General features: G+C 53.3%; 2 protein-coding genes across 2 annotated transcripts in view; one reads left to right on the top strand and one right to left on the bottom strand.

Moving 5' to 3' along the window:
* Nucleotides 1-5199, top strand: part of ABCC1 (ATP-binding cassette, sub-family C (CFTR/MRP), member 1) — a 106681-nt gene extending 101482 nt beyond the window's left edge. The window contains exons 29-32 of the mRNA XM_005872052.2: nt 422-580; nt 1506-1672; nt 2786-2980; nt 3532-5199. Coding sequence (XP_005872114.1) covers nt 422-580; nt 1506-1672; nt 2786-2980; nt 3532-3640 — 630 coding nt within the window. The 3' untranslated portion in view covers nt 3641-5199. The remainder of the gene's footprint in view (nt 1-421; nt 581-1505; nt 1673-2785; nt 2981-3531) is intronic.
* ABCC6 (ATP-binding cassette, sub-family C (CFTR/MRP), member 6) overlaps nt 4763-16833 on the bottom strand; it is a 53081-nt gene continuing 41010 nt past the window's right edge. Inside the window, exons 23-30 of the mRNA XM_014544394.1 lie at nt 16489-16688; nt 14315-14441; nt 13072-13173; nt 12115-12261; nt 10082-10240; nt 9839-10005; nt 8887-9081; nt 4763-8590 (exon numbers count right to left, since the gene is read on the bottom strand). Coding sequence (XP_014399880.1) covers nt 8482-8590; nt 8887-9081; nt 9839-10005; nt 10082-10240; nt 12115-12261; nt 13072-13173; nt 14315-14441; nt 16489-16688 — 1206 coding nt within the window. The 3' untranslated portion in view covers nt 4763-8481. The remainder of the gene's footprint in view (nt 8591-8886; nt 9082-9838; nt 10006-10081; nt 10241-12114; nt 12262-13071; nt 13174-14314; nt 14442-16488; nt 16689-16833) is intronic.

Consider the following 16833-nt stretch of genomic DNA (forward strand, 5'->3'; position numbering starts at 1 on the left):
CCTCCCCTTCCCTTCCACTCTCTCTCAAAATCAATGGAAAAAATATCCTGGGGTGAGGATTAACAACAACAACAAAAGAAAAAAGAACAGTGTGAGGGAAATAACCTGATTATTACTTAATATCATCATGAGTTGAAAATAATAGGGCCTATTTAAATTCCCTCCCTGTCTGATGCCTGGGTCTTTGGAGGTCTAGTAGCTTATAAAAAGAGCTAATTATCATTTTAACATATAAAGAGCCGACAACAGCCCCTAAAGGAACGCTTCTAGGAAGCTGGAGGGAGAGGGCTGTGGTGGGAGTTGGTTGACCAGATGACTGAGCTGCTCTGGGGCAGATGACTGACATGAGGGTGTTCTGAGACAGGAGGTATCCCCCAGATAGCAGCATTCCCACCTCACGCTGGTCCTTCCTGTCCCACAGGTTGGCATCGTGGGGCGGACGGGAGCCGGGAAGTCATCCCTGACCCTGGGCTTGTTTCGGATCAAGGAGTCTTCAGAAGGAGAGATCATTATTGACAACGTCAACATCGCCAAAATCGGCCTGCACGATCTCCGCTTCAAGATCACCATCATCCCCCAGGTGGGGTCTGTGTGAGGCCACCAGGAGCGCTGGGTCCCACTGAGAGCAATGCGTTTCTGTTTTCAGCATACAGATATAAATGTGTTCCTGCTTTATTATTCTTATTAAAATTATGCTATGTCACTTCTCCACTGAATCTCCTCTTGGCATATAAATAGCAATGGGAATTAACCAGGTGTCGTCCCTGCATGCCACCCAGAGCATCTAACGGGAGGCGTAGGCACTGGCTTTCTGCTGGCTGTCAGTCAGGACAAAACTCTCTTACCCCTCCAAGAGCTAAGTGAGAAGAATTTTCTAGCCCTGCTGGCATGCCTCAGTGGTTGAGCGTCAACCTATGAACCAAGAGGTCCTGGTTGATTCCCAGTCAGGGCACATGCCCAGGTTGCAGGCTCCATCCCCAGTTGTGGGTGTGCAGGAGGCAGCTCATCATTGATGTTTCTCTTTCTTCCTTCCTCTCTGAAATCAATAAAAATATATGTTAAAAAAATACTACAGATGTGATTTTTAAAAAAAAGAATTTTCTAGACTGATTCCTGAAGGTGCTGTTTCCCTAATATGTTGCTTTTTAATGTTATTTTTCCTGAAATTTCTTGTAAGATTCTGTTTTGGAGGCAGGGGATTGGGAGGAATCCACAGTACCTGACGATTAGGAATTAACCATGTCACATCTTTCTGGAAGATGTGCATATTGAAGACTCCAGGAAGTCTTCTCAAAAAAGTAATCTATTCTATTTCACCTAACACAGAGATTTCCAGGTCCCCCCCCGCCCCCATTATTAAGATCTCTAGAAATAGCGATTCTGAGGAACTCTCATGCCCAATTGTGAACATTTCTGGCAAGAACTCTCTGTGTCCCACCTCTGTCCCATCCACGGCCAGCTGACGTTGAGCCTCACATACTGACGGCTGTCTTCTCTCTGAACAGGACCCCATTTTGTTTTCGGGTTCTCTCCGCATGAACCTGGACCCGTTCAGCCAGTACTCGGATGAAGAGGTCTGGACGTCACTGGAGCTGGCTCACCTGAAGAACTTTGTGTCAGCCCTTCCTGACAAGCTGAACCACGAGTGCACGGAAGGCGGGGAGAACCTGAGGTGGGTTCCCCCTCGGTCAGGGCGCTTGATGATTCTGTCCTTTTGCATCTGTGTCTGATCCAGGTTTGAGTCCCAGCTCTGCCACACATGAGCCTCTTGTTGCCCCCATTATTAAGATCTCTAGAAATAGCGATTCTGAGGAACTCTCATGCCCAATTGTGAACATTTCTGGCAAGAACTCTCTGTGTCCCACCTCTGTCCCATCCACGGCCAGCTGACGTTGAGCCTCACATACTGACGGCTGTCTTCTCTCTGAACAGGACCCCATTTTGTTTTCGGGTTCTCTCCGCATGAACCTGGACCCGTTCAGCCAGTACTCGGATGAAGAGGTCTGGACGTCACTGGAGCTGGCTCACCTGAAGAACTTTGTGTCGGCCCTTCCTGACAAGCTGAACCACGAGTGCACGGAAGGCGGGGAGAACCTGAGGTGGGTTCCCCCTCGGTCAGGGCGCTTGATGATTCTGTCCTTTTGCATCTGTGTCTGATCCAGGTTTGAGTCCCAGCTCTGCCACACATGAGCCTCTTGTTTCTTGGAGCCTCAGTTTCAGTATCTATAAAATGGGTTTCAGCCAGGTTTCATCATGACTGGGCTCATTCATGTGACTGGGGGTCCGCTGCAATTGGCTGATCTGATTGGCCTCCCTTGGGGCAGTTCATGTCCCTCATCCTCCAGCAGACCAGCCCAGGCGTGTTGTCATGGTGATGGCAGAGGTGCAAACCCTGGCATACATTCCCATGTTAAGCTTCTGCCAGCCTTATGTTGGCCAGCACCCCATTGGCCAAAACAAGGCACGTGGTTGAATCCAGAGTCAGTTGTGAGGGCCTGGATACGGGGCCCCTTTTCCTGCCTGTCACACTACCCACGCTGAACATGTCAAATGTTTGCGTATTCCTCTGAGCCCTGGGCTGAGAATGATCCCGAGCTCGCTTCTAGCTCAACAGGAAGAACATTGTGATGGATTAGTGATGTCTGCCATCAGCACGGGTATGGGAGTGGACCCTCTCCTGCTCCAAGCAGCACCAAGTCTCTTCTCCCTCCTCCCAGCTCAGGTCAGGGCTCAGGGTCAGGGGTGGTTTTGACTCTCTGTCTCCTGGTCTTTTTCTCTGGTCAAGTGTTGGGCAGCGCCAGCTCGTTTGCCTGGCCCGGGCCTTGCTGAGGAAGACGAAGATCCTTGTGTTGGATGAGGCCACGGCGGCCGTGGACCTGGAAACCGATGACCTCATTCAGTCCACCATCCGGACACAGTTCGACGATTGTACTGTCCTTACCATCGCTCACCGTCTCAACACCATCATGGACTACACCAGGTGAAGCATCTGGCACAGAAGGCCTCTAGGCCTTGGTGCCCACCTCACTCATTCACTCATTCATTCATTCAACACTGTCCTATGCATGGGGACAGCCCCAGTTGGTGGGACCTCGCTTTATCCGGGTGGTACCAGGTATTTTTGACGTCACTCAGTCATTTGTTCAGTCATCACATGTGCAGTGCCTGCCACAAAGCCGGCCCTGTTCCAGGTCCTGGGGACTCAGCAGGAAGCCTGGCTAAGGGGCCTTATAGATTAGCTGGGGGCTGGGTGCAGAGACGGATAATAAACACGGCAATAAATACAAGCAAATTGTGCTGGGAAGGAAACAGAGTAGGTGATAGTGAGTGTCGTGTGTAGCATCACAGGACTTTGACATTGACTAGGAATAGGGCTTGAGAAGGGGTAACCAGTTGGAAGGCTACTGCAGCAGTCCTAACAGACAGAGGTGAGGGGCCTGACCCAAAGCCAGGATTTGCCCAGCTGGGCTCTTGCGGGCATGAGGTGCCAACCCCTCCTACCACTCATGTCTGCGTGCCCTCCGCTTGCAGAGTGATCGTCCTGGACAAAGGAGAGATCCAGGAGTGCGGCGCCCCCTCTGACCTCCTGCAGCAGAGAGGCCTGTTCTACAGCATGGCCAAAGATGCCGGCTTGGTGTAAGCCCAGCGCTGGTGCGTCTGGTTTGACCTGCAAGGCCCACATGCCTTGTCCCAGGATGAGTCAGCAGCCTCTTTGGGAACCCAAGCCTCCCATACACTGAAACCAAAAAAGGAAATAAAACCAAACCCAATAAAACAAAACCACAAAGCAGCCACCCTCTGGTCCGCCACCTGGAATTGGCTGTGAAGAAACAGGAGGGACACAGAGACGCAGCCCACCAAAGACACGCACAGCACACCCTTGCCTGTTACCCCCGCAGGACGCACCGGCGTCGCACAACCTGGGAGGGCCTGCTCGTGCTCTTGGTGCTCTGCAGGGAAGTTTGGCAGCCAGACTTCTCGAGAAATTGGTTGCGTAAAACATGCTAGTGACCAAATCCAGCCAACTGCCTCAAATCTCTTTAGCCAAAGTCTGAAATTCCAAGTCTTCGGCCTCGGCTGCTGTCCTGGCACCTCTAACATCTGGGCTCCACCCAGAATGCTTCGTCTCCTTGGGGCTGCTGTTTGGAGGTGAGGGGCCTGGTGAAGATCATCCTCACCCTCAGGCGGTGTCCTGGGGGCTGTGGACACTCCTCTTACCAACCATCCCGTCGTCTGGACGCTCAGACACGGAGCCAGCGTCCCAGCACTGCCTGCACCGAGACTTGCTTCACAGGCCAGAGGCAGCCTCATCACCCGTGGGCTTCTCGTTGGCAGGACGGGCTGGGCTTACGGGGGACCTGGACCTGGAACTCCAGGGCTGAGGGATCCTCTCTCAGTACCAGTTTCCCACGTTGGCTGCTCACCTCCTCAGCCACGCCGGTCTTTTCTCTGCCTTTCCTCCTGCCTCCTTTTGCCAGTTGCCAGAATGGATTACCTCGAGGCACCTGGAAGGGGTTTGCTCGTGGTTGTGAAGGGTTCAAAGCCAGGAGCACTGGGCACCGCCACGGATGACCAGCGGGTACTGAATCGAGCTCTGTTGAGACTTCTCCTCGTTTTTAGATTTCAGTTCCTCACCCTTGGCCTCCGGCTAGCTGTCAGAGGCGGCAGTGTGGAGAACCGGACGTGTAGTTACTGAGTGTGTTCCAGGACAAGAAAAGAACCCATTCACGAGTATCAGTGATTGTTTTTCTTTTTCTTTTTCTTTTTTTTTTTTAAAGTACTGCTCCTGGGAGAAACACTCTCCCAACTTAATTTCTTGGGCGGAAGTGTTGGGCCGGGAGCAGCTCTCCCAGGGAAAGCCAAGGTGGCCGGCATCTGACAGCGGGTCTGCGGGTTCCTGAAGAAAAAGCGAGTGGAGACCTCCAGGGCCCGTCCTTTAGGTCTCGCGACCAGAGACCCAGGGGAGACCCACAAAGCAGAGGGGCCACTGCTGCCCCGAGATTCCCTTGCTGACTTCAAATCCAGAAAAGCATCTTCCTTTAGGTGGAAATATATATTTATTTTTTGTAAGTTATACCATTCTTTCACATTAGATAAACCAAGTTTTTCTTGGGAATCGTTTTGTAATGACTTACACTGGAAACGAGAACATTTACAAGCAATTTGCAGTAAAAAAAAAAAAATTTTATTTCTTTCTAATAACGATTCCATTTTCTTTGGGGTTTCAGCCATCTCCTCTGGGAGTCAGCGGCTCCCCTCTTGTCTGCTTTCCTTCTTTCCTGTTGGCAGACATGCCATCTCTAGTGGGAGCCCCTGTCGGAAATGGGAGCCTAGAGGTTAAGAGCTGTGTGGGGTAGAGTGGGGGGTCAGCGTGGCCCGGTGGACAGAGCCTGGGCTCTGGGGTCAGACAGACCTGCGCTGAGTCCTGCCCTTGTCATTTGCTGGCTGTGTGACCCTGGGCAAGTCACTTAGTCCCTGTTGCCTCATCTGTCAAGTGGAGCTGATCACACCTGCACGGTGGGAACGTTGTGAAGATGAGCAGTGATGTGTGTGTGGCCCAGGTCAGGTTCTAAGGCAAAAATCACGTGGCCCTTGAAAATCCCTTTGTGTTAATACAGTCAGGATAGGTTGGGCCGTGCTGTAGCCGCAAACTCATGGGAAATGAACACAGGGTTCTATTTCTTGCTCATACACGTCCCGATGAGGGTCAGGCGCCCCTGCAGGATCACTCCCTTCCAAGCAGCCACTGCGAGAGCCAGGCTGTTCTCGCCTTTTGACCTTGCCTCTCAGGAGCTGGCTTCCAGGTCACCATAGAAGGGAGAGTGTGGACGACTCACACCCACTCTTAAGTGTCTCAAATGAAGTAAATGACCATGCAGGTGCGATCAGCTCCATGTGTGGCTTCCCTGGATGTGTGTGTTCCCCGCCAGCCAGGCTCTGCTGGCAGGAGCCACGGTGGGGGGGGAGGGGAGGGGATTAGTGGCCTGGATGGCATGCAGGCTGGTCCCCACAGCGTCCCCACAGCAAGGGTGTGGGCCAGCAGCAGCCTTGTCAGCAGGCTCGTGGGCGCTGGCTCCTGTGGCCCATACTCTGCGCCCTGGCAGACCATCTCCTTCCGTGAAAGTAGGCTTTTGTGACCCTGGAATGACCCCAAGTGAGTTTGCCAAACACGCAGCTGCTGCCGCCTTTGCCTGCGGCCGCTCTGCCGGGCCGTCCGGTGGCTCAGCTCCCGGCAGAGCAACGAGAAGCGCTATGTCGGGTCCCTTTCCAGGCTCCCAAGTTGGAAAGACAACCCCCACATGATGACTTGGGCTTTGGTGTGAGATGGCCCCAGGGGCAGATCCCCTCCCTGCCACTTACTAACTGGGTGACCTCGGCAGGTCATGGCAACTGTCTGAGCCTCAGTTTCCTCATCTGCGAAATGGAGCTCGTAATTGCCAGTAATGGTGGGGCCAGCACTTCATAGGCACAACAGGGGAGAAGCAAGAGGTGCAGGCGCCCTACCCCAATCTGAAGTCATCAAAATGCGCTGCTCGCCACATCTCGGCCGAGGGAGGTAGAAGCTGCAATTAAATGTGGATCACTCTGGGCTGGAAACCTGTGTCGGGATGTCCCATTAGGAAGTCCCTGTGACCTGACGAGGTAGAGCAGGCTGTGTCCTGTCAGGCAGCTGGGTGTCCACAGGCGCCTGCTGGTGCACCAGCGCAGCCACTGCCCCGGTCTCAGGAGATTATTGGTGGCAATGGGCCGGGTTAGCCCAGTGACTGGACTGGGTGGATTTGATTCCCTCCGGGACATCTGGCAACATCTAGAGACATTTTTGTCACAACTGGAGGCGGGGGTACTACTGGCATCTAGTGGGTGGAGGCCGGGGATGCTGCTACACATCCCACAGTGCCCAGGACAACCCCACGTGGCAGAGAATTATCTACCCCACATGTCGGTAGTGACCAGAATAAAAGTCCTGGTGTGTGGACCCTTCTCGCTGCCCACAGAGGCCCTCAGATACAACAGTGATCATCGTGAACGTTTATTGGGCACGCACTTTGTGCCCGGCTCGGCTCTGAACACGTTTCCGTGTATTAGCTTCCTCTATTCCTGCAGCAATGCCATGAGTCAGTGAGGAGCCTGGGTTGCCTCATTGCTCACGCTGCACTACAGTTAGCTGTGTCTGGGGAACCTCGGCTTTGGCTACTTGAGAATCGAGCCCCCTTTCCTGGTGCCTGAAGGCAGTCGTAAGAGCCCTGCACTAAGATTCCGACCGCTGTCAGAAACAGGCCTGAGCACCTGCGCTGTGCACCGCCCTTCAGGAAGGCAGGGGCTGCCCGTCACCACCCTGACCTCTGACTCCAGCAGCATTTCCCACACGGCCCCCTCGGGGGAGGAAGTATGAACAGAAATGCCTGGGATGTTCTGACTGCTTCTGGGGCTCCCCCAAGAAGCTGGAATTTGGTCTGTAACAAACAGATGTATGACATGTGCCAGGTCCGGAGCGATTCCCTCAGGACTTCTCCTGAAGAAGTCCCGGCCCCTCCCCTCTGGCCTTCGGAGCTGAACTGCGTGCCCGTGTGTCCTCATGCTTGTGCCCAGAGGGCCCCATCGTGGTGTGGGTCGTGGCTCATGTGTCTAATTCAGACAAGATGCCTCTTGGAGCCCGTGTACAAGGGTGGGAGGAGCAGCAGGAGCCATGGCGTTCAGTCCTGGTGCATGTTGGGATCATACGGGGAGCTTTAAAAATATACCGTGTGCCCGAATGGAGAGCATGTTGGGGGCCGCGGGGGCAGGAGGGAAGGGTGTGGTCACAGAACGGCAGCCCCAGGGGTCGTCGTGGTGATGGAAGTGGTGGTGGATGCCACCTATACGTGTGATACAATTGTGTAGAAGTCACACACACACACACACACACACACACACGCATGCACACGCACACATACTAGTACAGGGAAATCTGAGCAGGATCTGTGTATGGTACCAATGTCAATATCCTGGTTGTGATACCACGCTAGCGTTTTTCAAGGTGTTACTTTTGGGGGAAATGGAAAAGGGTGCACAGGCATTCTGTGGATTATTTCTTAAAACTGCTGGTCAATCTACACTCATCTCGAAATAAAAGGGTTAATTTGGGAAAGTACACACACCATTGCCCTGCCACAGGGTTAATGACTTCATTGGTCTGTGGTAGAGCCTGGGTGTGGGCAGGTCTTGAGGTTCCACGTGGGTCCAATGGGCAGCCAGGGCTGAGAGCCACTGTCCACTTTGGGTCCAGGATGGACAAGGCTGGACGGGCTCTGATCAGGCCGACCTTGGGGGTTGCTGCATCCTCCTGGGTCTGTGATGATCGTCCACTTTCCCTGCCATTTGCCACCCAATCCCGGAGAGCAGAGGGGTCTAGACTCTGCTGATGACCCCCAGGTCACTGGTATCTCCAGGGCATGGCACGTCTTTCCAGGTTGGCGTGGCGGGAGGGTTGAGGGGTCTGGTTCAGACCAGGCCTGACTCCTGTGCCAGCCTATAGAACAGGCCCTTCCGGGCCAGCAGCTGAGCAGGGCTGCCGCTCTCTGCCACCTGCCCTTTGTCCATGACCAGCACCCTGCGGGGGAGAAGGAGATAGGCAGCTCCTTGGACACCAGCCTGGGCTGCTCGGAGAGCCCAGCATGCCTGCTCTGAGGTTTGCTCCCCAGAAGTCTGGCCTTCTGCGTGGTTTCCTGGTTGTAAGCATCTACTGGGCATATGTCCTTGGGCTCATCTCTCCCCCTTTGGGCATCAGTCTTGCCACCTGTACAATGGGCACCTGATAATCCATTCCATCACCTTTCCAGCTCTAAATGCGGATGCCTTCCTTCACCACTGCAGGGTCCCTGGGGCCAGCGCCTTGGGGGGACTTACCTGGCACAGTCCATCACGGAGCGCAGGCGGTGGGCGATGAGCAGCACCGTGCAGTGGGCAAACCAGCTCTCAAGGGCGGCCTGCATCTGCAGCTCAGTCCCCGGGTCCACGGCGGCCGTGGCCTCGTCCAGGATGAGGATCTGGGTTTTCCGGAGAAGGGCACGTGCCAGACACAGCAGCTGCTTCTGGCCCAGGCTAGGAGGGAGTGGGACAATCAGGCCAGATGTTTGTGTGTCTACACATCAGGGTTTGCAAGGCGTGCCCACAAATGCGTCTCCACAACAGCCACAGAAGTGGTGGCCCCCAGTCCACAGAGCTGGTAGAAATCCCCATCCTGCCATTTTTTGATCAGGTGACTTTAGGCAAGTCATTCGAACCCGCCGTGCCTCAGTTTCCCTGGGAGGATGGGGAAATAGGGAATTGTTTAAAGAGTTTTTGAGTTTCAGTTTTGCAAGATGAAAAAGTTCTGAAGTTGGGTAGCACAGTGATATAAATGTGCTCAATGCTACTGAAGTATACACTTAAAAATGGGTAAGATGGTCAATTTTACGGTGTATTTTTTACTACATTTTAAATGTTTTCAAAGGCATACTTGGTACCCTCAGTGGGCATGGGTCCAGCACCCAATATCACACACGTTATTTCTATAGCAAAATAGGTGCTGGGTGGGATAAAGGCTCTATGTAGTCTTGTGTCAGTAGAGGTTGGGTTTTGCCACTAACTAAATTGGGAAACCGAATTTAGGAAAAAGAGACGTGATATTCAGAGATGGTGTTGGAGTTTGGAACTGCTGACAAGGGTCGGGGCTCCTACCGTGATTATTAATAGGATGGGGTTGATGATCTATGGGGAAGGCACACTTCCAGGGCAGACTGCCCCTGGGGAGAGCCGTGGCCACACGTGCCTCTCCCTCCAGCTCCCTGAGGTCCAGGCTGTGGTGGGGCAACCCTACCTGAGGTCATCGCCTTGGTCGGCACACTCGTACTGCAGCTGGCCGGGCAGGCTGGCCACCAGGGCTCTGAGCTGCACCGTCTCCAGGGCCTGCCAGATGGCTTCGTCCGTGTGCTCCTGTAGCATGTCAAGGTTCCTCCTCAGAGAGCCGGGGAACAGGATGGGGTCCTGGCCAGGACGGGCAATGGGTCAGGGCTGGCCCAGCCACGATCCCACCTCTGCCCACCCTGTCCCGAGGCCTCACCTGGAGGATGATGGTGATCCTAGACCGCAGCGTGTGCAGCCCCACATGGCTGATGGGGACCCCGTCGATCCAGACCTCACCCTCAGCTGCCTCCAGGAGCCGCAGCAGGCCCCCCGCCAGGGTGGACTTCCCAGCCCCCGTCCTGCCAACAATGCCCACCTGCCAGGGGATGAGAGGGCAAGGCCCCTGTGACTAGGCCGGGCCAGAAGAAGGCGGGCACAGCCTAGGTTTCCTGGGCATCTCTTTGGGAGATGTTTCCCCTGCACCCAAGATCCATCCGCCCACTACCCATCATCCTTTGGGCATCCATCCTTCCATCTACCCAACTTTCCCTATATCCATCGTCGATCCACCCAACCTTCTGTCTGTATTCTTCTCTATCTTTCCCTCATCCCAACATGTCTCTCCTATCTTCCCAACTATTCCCACAACCTTCCTTCCATATCCGTACCCTCCTCTGTTCCTCCATTTCCCCCATCCTTCCGTCCACAGCCCTCCATCATCCCTCATTCTTCCTTCCAGCCCCATGTCATTTTATTCATGTCCCATCCTTCCATCTGTCCCTCATCCTTCCTTCTATCCATCTCTCATCCTTTCTCCCACGACCTCCTGTCCAGCCATCTAACCATCATCCTTCCTTCCATCCATCCCCATCCCAGCCATCCATCCCCCATCCTTCCATTTATCTGTCCATCCTTTGATCTGTCCCCCATCTACCCTTTCATTCTTATCTTTCTTGCTGACTGTTGCATGCTCAGTGTCTGACACATGGTGGGGGGTCGACACTATTTGTTTAATAAATGAATGAAATGTGTCACCCCACTGTATGACAGCCACCCTCTTAGACACCAGCATAAAAATAAAGAGTCCTTGCGCCAAAGGACTGTGTGCTCTCGAAAGGAGGGCGACTGAGTAAACTTAATTTTAATAAAGTGTGATGATCACTCTCTACCATCAAGCTCCGGACCTGTAGCAATGGAGGTAAGCCAGGAGGTAAGCTGTTCCTACTCCCTTGGATAGGGGTTGATGAGGTAATCAGAGAAGGCTTCATGGAGGAGGGGTACTTGAGTGGGATATTGAAAGGCAAGCAGGAGTTCAGAGACGGGGGAGATTCCAGGTAAACCACAGTGCTAGATTGAAAGCTCCCTGAGCTCCCAGAGGCAGCTGCTCCACAAATGTGGACTCAGCCCCGGCAGGGCACTGAATGCAGCAGAGAGCTGGGCAGGACCTTGACTGCCAAGCTCAGGAGTCTGGGCTTTGCCCTGAAGGAAGCCTGGAGCAGGTGGAAGGTCTTGAGCAGGGGAAAGACATGCTCAAATAAAGGTCACAGGCGAACAGATATAGGCTGAGGGCTCAGATGGGGGCCTGGGGCCATCAGGGGGAGGGCAAGGAGGGCTTCAGGGAGGAAGTGTCACAGGGTGGGAAGGGAGAAGAGGGATTCAGTGAAGGAGCCTAACGGGATAGATGGGACAATACTAGCGTCTTCCTCATAGGGCTGTTGTCAGAGTGAAAATGCAAATGCTAATGAATGAAAGCACTGGTAAACATTTCTGAGGCATGTGCTCTGTTCCAGGCACTGTTCCAGGCAGTTAAACTTCAAAACACCGCTATGTGACGTTGACATTGGCATTCCCATTTACAGGTGGGAAAACTGACTCATGAAGTAACTTGCCCGAGGTGAGCTTTGGCAGAGCCAGGATCTGAGCCCATGAAACTGGGTGAAGTATATGGAGCATTTAGCACTTTGCCCGATAGTTCAACTGATGTTCAAGAAAGAAGAAAAGGGAAGCTGGGGAGATGGCATCAAGGTGGGTGAGTGGGTTTCCCCTGGTGGAGTCAGGTTTGGTGAGATAAGTTCAACTTAGGGGGTGGTGGGCCTGAAGATGAGGTGCCCCGGGGTGGGGATGTGGAATGGGAAGGTGCTCAGGGCCTGAGCCCTGGGGAGATGCCCAGCCTGGCCATGGCCCCGAGTCCTCTCCAGCTGCCCTGTGGCCTGGCTTCCATGAGGAAGAAGGTCTGGAAGCGCTGCTCACCTTCTCTCCTGCGTGGATCTTGAACGACACACCCCGCACGGCCAGCGGGAGCTCGGGTCGGTGTCTCAGCCCCAAGTCCCGGAACTCGATCTGGCCCCCACAAGGCCAGGGGGGCTGGGTTTCACAGGTGGGCAGTGTCCAGGGCGCCTGGGGCAGAAGGGGACACTGAGTCAGAGGAGCCATTCTCTGAGGCTTCTCACAAAAGGTCTACCTCTTTGAGCCTCAGTTTCCTCTTCTGTAAAATGGGTATGTTTACTGCTATTTTATAGGGACGTGGAACATAGCAAAGCTAAAAACAAATATCTGGTAGCATAAAAATGATGGCGCTGGCTATTCTTTATCTTTTTAAATTATTATTAGCCACTGTTAATTGTCAAATAATATTCTTTCTTCCTCTAGTAGGGTAGGTCCTCTTTTTTGCCTTTGTGAAGAGGGCAGGTCTGTGCAGCAGGGAGTCCAATGCTGCCATTGGTATCCCTGTGACCTTGAACAGGTCACTCCACCCTCTTAAGTCTCAGTTTCCCCATCTGTGAAATGGAGCTAATGAGAGCAGTGGGCGTGTATTGCTTGTTTATTTGCGCCAGACCCTGCACTAAGTAAGCCCTTTATTGTGGGATCTCACTTGACCCTCCCAGTGTACCCAGCATTGTTAGTGGCTCTGCGGCTCTTCTGTCCCTGTAATGTCGCTATCATGTGCCGTTACCTGGCGGTGGCATTCCTGTTCCTCCTGTCCCCTGTCACTCAGAAGAAGGACCTGCTTGCCCAGTCAAGGGAGCAAAGGACCCAGGATCTGACTCGGCTCCAGACCCCATGCTCTTAACCATTACCGGGGCCCTGGCTGGGACTCCGGCCTACACTGGTGGGGGCTCCAAAGCCCACGGCAGACGTCCACCTGGCCCACTGCCCTCTGCTGTAAGTCCCAGGTGGGGCAGACCCTCCACCCCCACTGCCCCCCACCTCCTTGGGTGTCCGAGTGTAGTCCTGCATCCGCTCCACCGACACGATGCTGCTCTCCAGGTCTGTCCAGCTGCGAACAGCCCACTGCAGCGTCTGGGTCACCTGGTGTGAGAAGACACCTCAGATTGGCTTGAGTAAAACCACCCCACAGGTTTGCATCAGCTCCCTGGAAGCAGGGGCTGGGAGGCAGGCCTCGGGCAGATAAGGGGACTGGACTTGACTGTAGCCTCCAGGACTCCCCTCTCCTTTCGGTAGAACCAGAGCATGCAGAGCAGAAAGGAGCCCTCAGACCTCAGCTTGTCCACATTGTCTTGATACAGGTGGTGGGGAGACAGGACCAGAGAGGGTGTATGGCCCTCCCAGGGACACCCAGCAGGCCCCAGGCCCCGCTGACTTCTGTTCTGAGAGGTTTTCCTCCCCCGATTGCTCATCACACTTGGAACCATGGGCAGCTTCTCACCAGGGCCCACCCTCCTCTCTCCAAACTCATTTCCCTCCAATCTCACCCTCGCCCACACTCTCTGGCCATACCACCTGCTTGCTCTTCCTCTAGCACACCAGTCACGCCCCCCGCCCCCCTCCATCCCAGGGCCTTTCCTCCTGCTGGTCCCTTCCCCAAAAAAGCTCCCTCCCTTCCTCCTTCCCTCCCTCCCTCCCTTTCTTCCTTCCTCTGGGCCACAGCTCACAAGCCCCCTCCACAGAGAGGCCTTCTGGGCCAAGCAGTAGAGGAATACCCACCCACCAAGCTTTGACCTCTCACCTTGCTTTAGGCTTACGCTTAGTTGCCTCAACTGTAAAATGGGGATAATAATAGTACCCCTGATGGGGTTGGGGGCAGGATTAAATGAGTTAATGTTTATAAAGCTCTTAGAACAATGCCTCATTCATAATGAATGTTACTTACAAGTATATTTTTCCCTTCACAGATGGCATGACCTGACATCAAATATTGTTATTAATAGATAACAAAAAGTTAACAATGCACTGGGAATACACTCTATATACTTTATCTCAACTAGTGAAGGGATTAATACCCCATTTTTCAGATGAGCTCACTGAGGCTCGGAGACGGAAGACTCTTGCTCAAGGTCCAGCAAGGTCACCTCAGCTAAGCTCTTGTAAGAGCCTGGTTTTCCTCACTGCTTGGTAGTTTGGACTTGGGTCCTTGAAGGTCCCCCTTACATGGATCGGTCTGTCTCTGTTCTGCCTACTCCTTGGAATCAGGTTGGGGTGTCAGGAGTACCTGGAGGGCGGCGGAGACGGAGAAGCCCACGAGGCCAGCGCTGAGATGGGCCTTGCTCAGCACAGCGCACGTGGCAGCGGCAAACACCAGCCCGTTCCCCAGGAGCTCCAGGTTGGCAGCGAGCCACCTGAAAGGGGGTGCAGGTACAAGCAGGGTCAGCGGGGGCCCTCTCTGTGGGACCTGCTCCTCTGGGCACAAGGTCTGATCATGGTGCCAGCTTGAGTGCCCATGGGGGTCCTGACCATGGCATCCTCCATACCCAGGCCCTACCCAAGCTCAGTGGGTGGGGAATTAATGCTGTCTCACCTGTGCCCAGCCCAGGGCTCGGCGCACAGTAGGTGCTTTAGTTAAGCTTTGCCATGCTGCCAATATTCTGTGCTTGGGATATGCCAAGTCATATACCCTTGTGTTTTCCGGACTAAACCCAGTCTCCATGTTCACGTGGCCACCATCTTATGTTCATGCACAGGTCAGCTTGAACATCACCTCCTCAGAGAGCCTTCCAGGACTGCTCCTCCTTTTCTCTCCAACACAGCACTGATAACTTCCTTCTTGACAGTCGTCATTCTTCATAATTCAACTACTTAATCAGTCCCTGACTCTCAGTCTCCACCAGGAGATCGAGAACTCTGCGAAGGCAGTTGCTTGGTCTCCTTCATGCTCTGTCCCCAGTACTTAGCATAGGACCCAGCCCAGAGTAGGTGCTCGACAGATATATGCTGAATGGATGAATAAATGCACACCCCCTTTTATTGAATTCCTACTCTACCATTCATTCATTCATTAGCAGATGTGTATTGAGCACCTACTGTGTGCTACGCATATTGGAGGTGCTGGGGATACAACCATGAACCAAACAAATAAAAATCCCTGTCTTTAGGGAACTCTGGGCTTTCTACATATAACACCAAGTCCTCCCAACAACCCCACAAAGGGGGTGGTTGTTTTCCCCATTTGACAGCTGAGGACGCTGAGGTTCAGAAGGGTAAGGTACTTGCTTAAGTCCAGACACATAACAAACATCAGGATTTGAGGCCACATCTGTCTGAATGATGCCAGAAAGCACATACCCTTTCCAACAGGTCATTTTTCTCAATGAACCAACTAACAAATGAATGAACAAAGACCCACCTAGGTTCTCCCACTCCCTAGACCTTGGGGAAACCCTTCACTTCTTTGAACCTCGATTTACCCATCTATGGAGTGAAGTAACATCTGATTCATTACAGTTGAGAGGTTTCAGTGAGATGTGCTATATATAGCATGGAAATCACTGAGGCTTGCACATGGTAGGTGCTTTCTAAATGTTCATAAGGTTCCTCCTCCCTAGGCTAGGACTCCAGGAAGGGGCAAGGCAGGTTACCCAAAAGGCATATGGCATTGAGACACTGCTCACAGCTACAGGGCCTGATCGCCCCAGCTGACTAGGGAGCTGACAAAAGCGGGGAAAGAATTCACATTTATTGAGCACCTAATCAATAAATTGTGTGCTTCACTCTCTATATTCTGGTACCAGACTCCTTGGGTTCAAATCCTGGTTCTACCACATATTCACTGTGTGGCCGTGGGCAGTTCCTAAATCTCTCTCTGCCTAAGATTCACCATGTATAAAACAGTCTCTGCCTCACGGGGTTACTAATAGGATTAAATTAATTGAGCCATGTAGAGTGCTCAGTACTGAGCACATAATAAGCATGTTACAGGTATTAGCTATGAGTGTATTTTTTTAATCCGCATCGCCACTCCATGAGTGCAATCCCACTTGGACAAACGAGGCTCAGAGAAGTTATATAATGTGCCCAAGAACACCCAGCTCGTAAGCTGCAGAGCTGGGATTTGAACCTGTGTCTGTGCTCAAAGCTTGTGTTCTTATTCTTGCTTAGTACTAAGAAGAGGCCAAGGATGCTTATGTTGCTGCCTTGTCACCAAGGCAACAGAGGCGTCTTCCCTTTTGCTGACATCTGTGCCTCCTTGCCCACCTGCTATTGGGAGCCCCTCAGGCTAGCTTCCATCCACTCACAGTGTAAGCCAAGTACACCCATGGGACCTAGCCTCAGCTTCATCCCCAGCGCGCTGTGTGACCTTGGGCAGGCCACTTTACCTCTCTGGCCACACAATATGATACGCTCTGGGGACACAGATGGATTGCAAGGTCTTCTCTGCTCCTTTCCTACCTGTCAGCCACCAGCCGTGGGAAACTGACTCGCTGGCTTTCATCCATGTAGGCATTGTTCTGAGCGACGAAGGGGCCCTGGGCCCGGAAAGCCCTGACCACTGCACCGCCCTGGAACGTCTCCGCCACGTGGGAACACACGAAGGAGTGCCTGGCTGACTCCATGCGTCTGAGCTGGCACGAAGTGGCCACGTACAGGCTCTGAAGGGGGGGGGGGGGGGTGGTGGGAAGGGGAGAAGTCACAGACACAGAGAGGTGGTTTGAGAAGCTCAGGGAATCCCAAGTACTGTTACTAGTTTGCTGTGTGACCTTGGGCCAGTTGCTTTTCCTCTCTGGACTCCAATTT

Source organism: Myotis brandtii, unplaced genomic scaffold, assembly GCF_000412655.1.
Source record: "Myotis brandtii unplaced genomic scaffold, ASM41265v1 scaffold363, whole genome shotgun sequence".
Classification (NCBI taxonomy): domain Eukaryota; kingdom Metazoa; phylum Chordata; class Mammalia; order Chiroptera; family Vespertilionidae; genus Myotis; species Myotis brandtii.